Source organism: Bombus fervidus, chromosome 12 (assembly GCF_041682495.2).
Source record: "Bombus fervidus isolate BK054 chromosome 12, iyBomFerv1, whole genome shotgun sequence".
Lineage (NCBI taxonomy): Eukaryota > Metazoa > Arthropoda > Insecta > Hymenoptera > Apidae > Bombus > Bombus fervidus.
In genome coordinates this window covers 1,204,426-1,216,649 of record NC_091528.1, presented here as the reverse complement: position 1 = coordinate 1,216,649, position 12,224 = coordinate 1,204,426, and the positions used below count along the sequence as shown (strand labels likewise).

At 33.6% G+C, this 12,224-nt stretch overlaps 1 protein-coding gene and 1 long non-coding RNA gene across 2 annotated transcripts; one reads left to right on the top strand and one right to left on the bottom strand.

Annotated features, from left to right (window-relative positions):
* Nucleotides 1-7,551: 7,551 nt before the first annotated feature.
* LOC139992772 (mitochondrial inner membrane protease ATP23 homolog) lies at nucleotides 7,552-9,064 on the top strand. Its single transcript, XM_072013960.1, has 5 exons — nucleotides 7,552-7,887; nucleotides 8,164-8,209; nucleotides 8,287-8,368; nucleotides 8,437-8,661; nucleotides 8,802-9,064. Exons 1-5 carry the CDS (start codon nucleotides 7,671-7,673, stop codon nucleotides 8,997-8,999), a joined length of 768 nt encoding a protein of 255 aa, XP_071870061.1. The 5' UTR covers nucleotides 7,552-7,670; the 3' UTR covers nucleotides 9,000-9,064.
* On the bottom strand, nucleotides 7,631-10,226 carry LOC139992773 (uncharacterized). Its single transcript, XR_011801190.1, has 2 exons — nucleotides 9,580-10,226; nucleotides 7,631-9,478 (listed from the first exon to the last, which is right to left on the bottom strand). It is a non-coding gene; the product is annotated as an uncharacterized lncRNA (long non-coding RNA).
* Nucleotides 10,227-12,224: the final 1,998 nt, after the last annotated feature.

Below are 12,224 nucleotides of genomic sequence, written 5' to 3'. Positions count from 1 at the left end.
AAGGTGGTATTCGTGAGGTGTGATAGATAATTCCCGATGCGGAGTTGTTCCGGTTCAGAGATGTTTCGATCCTTAATTCAAATGTCGGATCTATGTAGAAGCGTGTGGTGGCATTGGTCGCATATACGACAAGATCCGGCGTGAAAGCGTGTATCCTATGATCAGACAATTGGTACACGCTAATATCTCTTCGACGGCCATCAGACGTTCTTCGATGGTTTTCGTCCTGAAATTATTGCAGCTCCAAATTTTGTGTGGCAAATTGGACAGAGTGACGGAGGTTGCGACGTGACAAATGCATGCCCACGTGTTTGGCGTGTCGTTCTTGTAGGTTCCATGACCTGACATCGATCGTTCAAAAACTTCAGGAATTCTTTGAACGTAGGGAATGGTGTGGATTTTATCTTGTCCTTCCATATTAAATCGGTTTCCAGATCTAATTTAGAGGTGCATAGATACAATAACAAGGTATCTGCGGTTGGTTGTCCAAGTGCTTCCAAGGACTTGTAATGTGATTCTAGCTTGGTTGTATAGGACTGCAAATCTCGATGTGTTGTACGTGATAAGGAGGCTGTATTAATTATCTCCTGCAAATGTTTTTCTACGATCTTAGCTGGTCTGTTGTATCTTTGTTCGCAATTTTGTCAAAAAATTTCAAATCTAATATAGATTTTCAAAGTCAAAACTTGTTTGTGATAGTTCCTCTGCATTTTTTCCTTATTCTACAATATCTTAGCTTTAACTTTAAACAAGATTCATTGTTCTATCTTATTTCTATCAAAAGTTCTGCAATTTTTACACAAAGATGAGCATTCTACTTCAATGGGTTTCGGGAAGACTGCGATCGCATATGATGCGGCACTGTGGTGTAGTTACATAGCGTCATGTGAGTGAAGTGCATTTTAGGAGTAGATGTATGTAGAGTCAAGGTCGAGGCGCGGAGAGATGAATTTGAGAAAAGTTTGCAGAGCTCTCCCTAACGCACTAAGGTAGACCACCATTTAATCTGCCAGGATCCGGCACTAATTGAAGGAAGATGTCTATGAAGATTTCCTCTACGTAAAAACAGGGTGCCTAAAATTATTATAGTAATGATTCCAACATTTATTAACTCTATTTGAATCGGGTCGGATTTCTTTTGAGCCATGTTTTTGGTCCAATTGTAATAACAGTTAATCAGCATGCGATAAAATGCAATATTATTTTCTGTATAAACTACAAATAAATAAAATGTAATAAATTTATAGAATATGTGCATTTGTTCTTTCCCTTATATGCTATGCTAAGCGTTTTAAAATAAAATTCGGTATCTTCTGACTTCAGCATAGATCAAAAGTAACACAGATCAGCTCACTATGTCGCTGTTTTTGGACAATAGTTCGAGAATTAAGAATGGCGTATCATAATACTATCAGCAATCATTTCGGTAAGTTGCATTGGCTTACTGTCACTCAATGAAGTCCGGAATAACTAATGTTTGGCGTAGAAATTTCTGCAAATTTATAACATTTAACATAACATATTTTTGCTACTGATAACCGTTGCTATTTTAGTTCAAGAACTTGCTTTTTTTCAGACTCGTTTAGTTTTTTCTCGCGTCCCATACTTACAAATTTCTATAATGTTGTACTGTAATCTTTACTCGTTGATAGATCATGAACCACTGAGCAATTTCTAAACATATTAACAGAATGTGTTATCATTTCGACCTTAGTATGGAACAGTTTTTTTTTTGTTGTATACAAACATCTACAACATTGTGACTTATTTCCAGCAAGCCGCATATTCTGAGCTCATAATGATTTGATATTATACGTTACAGATGAAAAACTTTACACGTGTCATTGAGAAATTGGAGATAGCACACCTGGGTTATCGTTTTGACGAGGAGTGTAGTATATACACAGATGAGTAGGGGATTGCCGATGCAATATTAAGAAAATCAACCAAGAAATGTGCATTGAGAATGAAACTCTTTAGTAGCGAACAATCGAACTATACGCAAATTTATTTTCCGAGGCTCTTGATGAGAGAAACGTGCGTATGCACGGCATGAAGAAAACTGTGCATTTAGACTAGCGGTGATCAGCGTAAGGTAAGGGCGAAAAAACAAAAACTACTTAAAAATTTAATTAAACACTAGAAATAAATTGCTTTTTTTGTATTGATTATAGAAGCAACAATCAGGATACCAAAAGGAACTAACAGCAATGACCTTCTTGGAAATGATTATACAATACGATAAAAACTGAGACTATTTATTATAAAATAATTATATAACATGTATGTAGGTAGAATTTCAATGAATTTCAATGAATCATTAGTCTAATAGCATTTTACAATATTATTATCTATCCTTTTCACTATACAAATCTACAAAATCTTACAAAAAATCAAAAAATAAAAATTGAGAATTAGTTAAGAATACGCGAAATTTAAAGGCGAATTACATAAAAAAGACCACGAAATAGCTTTCGAAAATTCCGAGAAATGATGTCAAATTCCAAGAATTATCGAAATAGTGCCACCTCTTATAAAATTATATTCTTTTGATATAAAATCGAGATTCTGATAAATAATTTATCGCTAAACCAAAAATTTCAACTTCGAAAAATTTCTGGAATATAATATCATTTTCAAGGATCGGCGAAATTGTGCCACCTCCTATACTAATTTTTAATTTTCTCGGAGAAGATCACGCTGTTTCCAAGAATTTCAAAATGTTTCGAATACCTCTCATGATATTTTATTCTCTTAATACTTATCAATACTTACCAATTTTCTCGAAATCTTTTGTCTCTTTTTATAACTTATTCTTTAAACTTATGAGAATTGAAAAAGATTTGAGGATCGTGGATGTTGAAAAGATTTTATATGGTTAGGCGTCCATTTGCAAAATTAGATTGTTTTATTTAATTCAATTCATAAGTTTACAATAATAGTACAATTTTACAATGAGTTCTTAATTTTCTTTATAATAATCTAATAACTTAAAACTATTCTAGTATAGCGTTGCGCTTCCGCTGCACATTTTCTAAACGTCTGATTTTAGCCAATTTCGTACTTTTGGTTGAATTTCTCCCATGCTCTCCGGCAATCACTTTACTCATCGAGTCTCGCTCGGGCAACCGAGGCGAACAGATGTGCGTAGGCAAACGTGTGCTCCAGTCAAGTGATTCAGAGAAGTGCTACGAATAGTGTTAGTGACAAACAATGCAACAGCAGATATCAACGATCAAGATTGCAACCAATGGAGAAAAATATTACATAAAAGGGTCATCAGATTTACCAGGCTTACAGCAACAACAGCAAAATAATAACAACCAAAATGATATGGAAATAGAAGAAATGGAAGAGCAGCGGAGACAGGAGGAGTGCAGACACGATAACAAAATAAGTTACCAGGACGAAAACTGGAAGCTAGCAAAGACTAGCAAAAAACGTAAAATAATTCCAGACACAAATGCTGCAGGAAACCCAGATACAGGAAAGCAGCGATGGCTGCAAGAATTACCTTTAAGAAACTCCTTCAGCTCACTAACGGAAGAAATAGACAATGACCCGACAAGCAAAACCACAACTAAAACACCTTACATATCAAAACCACCACCAATATTTGTTGAGGCCCAAATAATAGACCCGCTTATTGATCGACTAAACAATGTAGTCGGGAAGGATAACTACACAATAAAACAAACAAAATTAGAACAAGTAAAAATTCAAACAAACACCCCAGAAGTTTATAGGAAAGTGATAAATGAACTAAAGGAAAAAAATGCTATATACCACACGTACCAACTCAAAACAGAAAGGAGCTATAAAATAGTTATAAGAGGTTTACATCCAAAAACTAACACAAAAAAATTAAGTGAAGAATTAGGAAAAATTGGCCATGAAACAAGAGCAATAAACAATATGACAAGATACGATACGAAGCAACCATTGCCACTATTCTTAATAGAACTGGAACCCAGAACCAATAACAAGGAAATCTATGAAATCAAAAAAATACTAAATACAATTGTAACAGTGGAACCACCACGCTACAAAAAAGATATACCACAATGCATGCGGTGTCAACAATACGGACACACAAAAAATTATTGCAACAGAAGCCCGGCATGTGTTAAATGTGCAAAAAATCACCTAACAATACACTGCCCATACACAGGAAAAATAGAACAAGTTAAATGCTATAATTGTAACGGAAACCACCCAGCCAGCTACAAAGGATGTGAAATAAGGAAACAAATACAACGTAAACTGTTTCCTCCACTTCGCAACAGATCACACAATGACCATCAACCACAACAAAGTATAACGGATAACGAAACAACATTGAAAGCACAACAGGAACTAAACGCTATAAGCAGAAACATAGATCCCCAAGGTAAACGAAGCTACGCACAAGTAACTAAAAACATTAGCAAACCAACGCTTGCAATCAATCAGAATGAAAACAATAACATCGAAGACGTTACAGACATCAAAGAAATGCTCAAACAATCCATTAAAGGTACGGAAATGTTAGGAAAAATGGTAAGTGATCTAAACACAATACTAAGACAACAAGCACAACAAACAACAATCATGTTACAGCTACTCACTAACTTGCTAAGTAAAAAATAGAGATGGACATTTTGAAAATAGCAGTCTGGAACTCCAATGGCTTGCAACAGCGAGCCCACGAAACTAAAATATTTTTGTATAAAAATAATATTGATATACTACTTGTCTCAGAAACACATTTCACCCTAAAAAACTACATGAAAATACCGTACTACACCATATACGATACCAAACATCCCTCAGGTAAAGCACATGGAGGAACTGCAGTAATAATAAAAAATGACATCAAGCATCACTTACATAGTCAAACAAATCAAGAACACCTACAAGCAACCACTGTCACAATACAAACCAATGACAATTACTTCCAGATGTCAGCAGTATATGCACCTCCGAGACACAAAATGACACTTAAAAAATGGGAAGAGTACTTCCAATCCTTAGGCGACAAATATATAGCGGCAGGAGACTTTAATGCAAAACACACATTATGGGGTTCGAGAATTAGCACACCGAGAGGTAGAACATTGGAAAAATACATTAGAAGCAGCAACCTCAACGTACTATCTACAGGAAAACCAACGTACTGGCCGACAGACCCCAATAAAATACCTGACCTGTTGGATTTTGCAGTAACAAAAGGGCTAAATGTAAGCAAATTAAAAATAACAACCAGCCTCGAGCTTAACTCCGACCATACACCAATTATAATAGAATATACAAGCAAACCACTACTTTATAACAAGTCAGAGTCGCTTTGCAATAAAACCACCAACTGGCAAACTTTCAAAGAACTGATCGAAAACAAAATCAACTGCAATATCCCGTTGAAAACACCTGAACACATTGAGCAGGCAGTAGCAACTTTGACAGAAATAATACAGGAAGCAGCGTGGGCAACCACCACCTATGAAACAAATAGCAGGCAATCAAAAATTATTCCGCAGGACATCCTAGACAAAATCAGGGAAAAAAGAAAAGCGAAAGCAAAATGGCAAAAACAGAGAACACGAGAAAACAAGAAAAACCTAAATAAACTTGCAAAGGAACTAAAGAATAAAATAAGGGAACATCATAATAACGAATTCTCAAAATTCATCGAATCACTATCCGCGCATGAGAATACCGACTACTCCCTATGGAAAGTCACTAACAAAATTAAGAAAACAGTAAAAACAATCCCAGCAATCAGAAAAATGGACAACACATGGGCTAGAACCAACGAAGAACAGGCAGAAGAATTCTCAAAGCACCTACAAAATATATTTTCGCCGTATGAAATTGATAACAGCATCCCTGGATGGCAAACAAATGAAGAAGTGGAAAATGCCAGCAACACAACTGATAAACGCTGCACCATACTCAGCACAACAGCGCAAGAAGTTACAAACTTAATTGAGGCAACAAAGACAAGTAAAGCACCAGGATTTGACTTGATCAATGGGAAAATCTTAAAAAACCTTCCCCCAAAGGCAATAAGACTAACAACGATAATATTTAACGCAATTCTAAGAATACAGTACTTTCCTACACTATGGAAAATAGCACAGATAGTGATGTTACCCAAACCAAACAAAAACCCACATTTAACTGCATCCTACAGGCCGATATCATTACTACCTGCGTTTTCCAAATTACTAGAGAAAATAATATATAACCGCTTAAAACCAACAATAGAAAAAGAAAAACTAATACCGAACCATCAATTTGGATTCAGGAATAAACACTCCACAATAGAACAAATGCATAGACTCGTCAATGAAATCTTACAGTCGCTTGAAACAAAACAATACTGCACAGCACTCTTTATGGATATCGAAAAAGCATTCGACAAAGTTAACCATGAAAAACTTCTTCAAACAATCAAAAAGCAATTTCCAGAACAAATCTACAAACTACTCAAATCCTACTTAAACAACAGAACCTTTGTAGTAAAAATAAATGATGCATACTCTGAAATTAAGGACATCAAGGCAGGAGTACCGCAAGGAAGTGTCTTAGGACCAATATTATACACACTATACACGGCAGATATACCAACAACTGTCAACAGTAAAACACTGACGTTTGCGGACGATACGGCCATACTAGTGAGGCATGCAAATCTAGAAACGGCCGCCGCACTACTACAAGAACACACTACAAAAATAGAAAAATGGCTGCAAAACAAACAAATAAAAGTGAACACCAGCAAGTGCAACCACATAACATTTACACTTAGAAAAGGAAAAACACCAGATATTCAACTGAACGGCGCCCACATAGCACAATCAAAGCAAGTCAAATATCTGGGAATAAATTTAGACACACGCCTTACATGGAAGCACCATATAAAATCAATAATAAACAGAATAAGTGCAAAAAGGAAGCAGATGTACTGGTTAATCAATAGAAAATCTAAATTAAGCACAATGAATAAACTAAATATATACAAAACAATAATCAAACCAATCTGGACATACGGAGTCCCATTATGGGGGACGGCAGCAATGAGTCACATAAGCAAAATAGAAATAGAGCAAGCAAAAATCTTAAGGACAATAGTTAACGCTCCATGGTACGTCAGAAATGAAGACCTACGAAAAGATCTAAAAATTCCAACAGTCAAAGAGGAAATCGCTAGATACGCAAAAAAGTACAAAGAAAGACTTGCAGCACACCCAAACCAGCTGGCTGCTGAAACAAATAAAACCAAAATAGAAAGAAGACTGAAGAGGAAGCATCCCGCAGACCTCGAAATAGAGATGCAATAGGAAACCTAGAAGATGGAACCCCGCTGGGGGTAACCATCCACATGCTATATTTTATTTATTTCTATTTATTTTTATTTTTTATTTTTTATTCTTTTATTCTCTAAGCTATAACATTTTACCAAATGTCCTTCTGGACAAATTGTAAAAATTTAATAAAACAAATAAAAAAAAAAAAAAAAAAAAAAAAAACTTTACTCATCTCCGGTATATGTTCGTAACATTGCATCTGTTCATGCGCACGTATTAGTTCTAGGTTCTATGATGTAATACCGTATCATAACCTATATTTCGATTGTTTTTGTAACTCGTGCTCTTCGAAGCAATAATATAGACTAATATTTTCAAATAATGACTGTCGAAAGTGAAAAAAATGAAAAACAATCAAATTCTGAGAAATATAGTAATATTGAAGGAATAGAATATTCTGATCTTTATCCAGGCAGAAAAAATCGAAGTGGTGAAAAACAATCTCGTACTTGGTTTGATGTAATTACTTTTAATGAAAGAAGGAAAAATAACGAGAAAATAAACTGTGAAATTAATGTTTATAACTGTGTAAAAAAGAGTAAGATTCTTCTATCTATTTCTAAACATTTTTTTAATAAGTTTGTTCTACTTTGAATTTACTATATGGTTATTATATTTTTCAAGTGTCAACTATATTTGCTATATATTTTTTTTAAATTAAAAACTGTCATTATGAAAAAATTTCTCCGGAGCAAAATTGGAAAACTCATATTTAATATTATAATCTTGCTTGTATAAACAAATATTATATTATACAGTATATGCTATATATTAATCAAAGAATTATATAAATAATAAATTATATATATTTTAGGTCCTCTAGTGAAACTAATGTTAGCAGCATTAAAAAGTTCAGGATGGTAAGTAATATTTAGATTTTATGTACTTTCTTATTCTGTTGTACTCTAAGAAGTAACTAAGTGATAGATAATTTCAGTGAAGTTGATCTTGCTCGTCATATTTCATGTGAAGTATGTGATAATACAGTTACTGGTGGTTATGATCCTGACACAAATCAGGTAAATGTTATTAAAAATCTTTGTATGTATCAATATATAAGTAATATAAAATATTTCATATTTTTTAGATTATAATTTGCCAAAACATTGCTAAGAGCAGAAATCAAGTTCAAGGTACTTTAAGTCATGAGATGATACATATGTTTGATTATTGCCGTAACAAACTTGATCTAAACAATGTAGATCATTTAGCTTGTACGGAAATAAGAGCAGCAAATCAATGTCATTGTAGTTTTCTTGGTGCATGGTATCGAGGAACTGCTTCACCTTTTCATATTAAAAAAGCACATCAGGTAAGTATTGTACATATATTGTACATATTGTACAAAATATTCCTCGTCATGCAATTAAAATATATTCATCCCATTTTATATTATAGAATATATCATAATCATATTATACAGTTGTTATTATAGTTATATTTTTGCTTTAGGACTGTGTTATAGACAAGGCTGTTAGGTCACTAATTGTTATAAAAAATATATCAAAGGAGGAAGCAACGAACGCTGTGATGCGAGTTTTTACCAAGTGTTACAATGATTTAGAACCCATTGGAAGACGACTTCGACGAAATTCAATGGACATGGAGAAAGCATACTATGAGGGGCCATATTATGGATATTCAGAATAAAATTTTTTTTTACAAAAGTGCTCTCAAGTTATGTACCTCAAAATAGTACACTTACTAAGAAATAATATGATTTTGTTATATCATTTTAATACTCGTCTATGAAACTAATTATTATCATTCTTATTATTCTCATTATGATAGTATATTTAATTGTATATTTATTCTGTATATACATTTAACCTTTTAATGATAATTTCGAAGATTTCCATATGAAGCAAGAAAAGTATGATTTTTGTTGATAATTTTATGCGAGAAGTTTTCGAAGACAAAAACATCTTTGAATCGAGACTTTAGCCTAAAAATTTATTTATTTGATCAATTTAACCATTATTTTATCGAAAAACGTAGCATAGAGCCTATATATTCACACCATAGTAGGCGTGAAGTATAGCTTGGCGATACCTAAGATTTATATCGTTTGCCGGATCGTGTATGCAGAAATCCTTGAGGTCGGGAAGACTCGGGTGTACGTCGATGGACTGTAGTTTTCACGAGATGGGAGAAGACGGTATGAATTTCTGATGTAACAGTCGTCTGGAGCGATTCTACTTTTAGTCTAACTACGTATCTACCTACCTACCTTATCCTATGACGGGCGTGACGATATATCCTCAGTTATTCTGGGTGGCTCTTCCGCAGTTTAGGTTTCCGCAACTGAGTCTTACGATCGATGTAACGCGTCTTCGACATTAGGCTATTAGTAATAATTGAAATTAAGAAGGTACAGAATTGCTTCCACAGCGTGCGGATCTCTTCACTTCTGTCACCCAAGAGTTACGAGGAGGTCCTCTTTGCAACTCAAATTTACGAGCACTAAATTTATAATTTCTATTTATCTCTACTTTGTCGCCTGAATAGAATCTTCAACTATTAACAAGAACTTATATTAAAATCCTTATATTCAATAATAAAGAGTCGAAAATTGATATGATTATTACAAATCTTATATGCTATAAGATACATTAACAATGATAATGCTAAGAATTGACAACGCAATGAAAATAGCGACACATACGAGAATTCGCAATGAAAGAATGAGTCAGGTCTAGTAATACAGGCTCTTTTATATCTTGCTCATCGCTGTATGTGAAATGCTGGTCTACGTGAAGATGTAGCTTCTTCTTGATGGATGTTGATATTGAGATTGACAACGGGGCTCACGTTCGCATACCTGGATCTCGGGTGTCATATACGAAGAAGCGAGAGATAAAAAAATGCTTATGTCGGTAAAACAACAAGGCGTCGGTAGGCCGATATCACAACGTATTCTACCGATAATTATGTATTGCTATCTATCCGTATATACTCTAAATTACTATTACTTTTGTATCCAATAGATGGCAGCACATGATTTGTCCATAGACACGTAACACGATAGTGCGTGACAAAAATAGACATATACCGTGTATGAAACAATAAGCGCAATAATGTGAGGCAAGGATAGACGTATATCGCGTGTGGTACAAAGAGCGAAATATTGTGTAATAAAAATAGATATATATGTATGCATATATATCTTATATATATGCTCATGTTAGACAAGGGCAATAGTACCGATCAATCAGGAACAAGTGTGCACGATCGCAAAGTGGTATTTGCTTCCTACTTTACGGAGAAGAATTTCATTTTTCAAAACCGAAATTACATTGCAGAAAATAAATACATCACATCATTGAAATTCAATATCGAAGATACTACGAAAAATAATAGAAATTCTTTTTTCCTAATAGATTTTTATAATATTTGCGTATTTAATATTTAGGATATATGATGATAGATGATTTTCATTGAAAATATAAAATGTTTCTGGAGTATCGATAAAATATTAATAGAATAAGGAATTTGATAGGCAAGAATGAGCTGCACAGAAGGTTGGGTTTTTGTTGCTCCCATTCAACAGGCAGTAATTACAGACATCATAAACGCTGGCCAAGCCCAGAGTTTAGAATGAGCGCTTGAAGAAAAGTTTCCGCGCGAATTTTTCCCTGAAATTGGAAAAGTTTAATTGCTTCTAAAAGATATTTGATGATTTTCCTAGATCCTGGAGATTCTATTCGACGTTCCTGTTTCTCTATCTCGGTGTTAATTTTTAGGAACTCTAATCTTTGTAGGTTCTTATGTATATTTATTTATCTAATTTTAGTTGTATCTTTTGGTAGATGCAGGATTCTTGTTAACTAAAGAAACATAATACATATTTACATCACTCGAAAATATTTACAGCTATAGATGTGGAACATTATTATAAATTAATATCCGCTTACGAAAACTTACAAAAAGAGCAAAATTGTATTTTCTGATAATTTATTTCGCTTTTGTACCGATAATTTTGTCTTTTAATCTCAAAATAGATTGGTTTCATGGAGAAGTAGATGGATTGCCATAGCAGATGGAAACGAATGAGTTTCTCTAGGAATAAAAATAATTACAGCAAACACTGGTTGATGTATGAGCGACTGCAGTAGATTTAACAAGATAACAATCTTTCAATTTTTTTTTAACAACACATTTTATTTCGATTCGACTATTTTTATTAGTTGAACATACATATCAATTATGTTCGTTCTTAATTTTCGCTATACTATTTCATATTCTATATTCTATATTGAATTACTAGATTCAAAATATTTTTTGTAAAATTTTAATCAACGTGGAAATTCTACGAAATGATAGTACAATAATCAATGTTAATTTTCGAGGTAATTTTTGCAATAATAAATTATTATACAAAAGTAAAAGATTGGAAAATATAAAGTTTCTTTATTTTTCGTTTCTATTCATTAAACAGGACTCGCGAGACTATTCAAGTTAATTGGGCTGTCGAGATCACCGGGTATAACGGAGAAAGCATTCAATTAGTCAGTAGAACACGTGTTAAATATGAGCCGAGAAACACGAAGAAATAACTTATAGATGTTCGTTAAAAGAATATATTGCGTCGTCAGCTGTAAACTTGTACATTATACTTTGTAATTTAATATTTCCACGCAAGGTGCTTTTCTTTTTTGACTTTTTATATCGATCGTAATTTCGAATAATTATGTGCTACGTTGCACTAAAAAGGATTTAGTATCTCCTCTCGTAATAGCTTTTATTTTATTTAAACGAGTATCGATGAAATTTCCCTACGAGGACAAAGGATTATCATTTGATTTCCATATAACACTTTAATTTGAAATTGATAATTGTTACAAGTAGTCTATTATCAGGAAATAGAGTAGAACG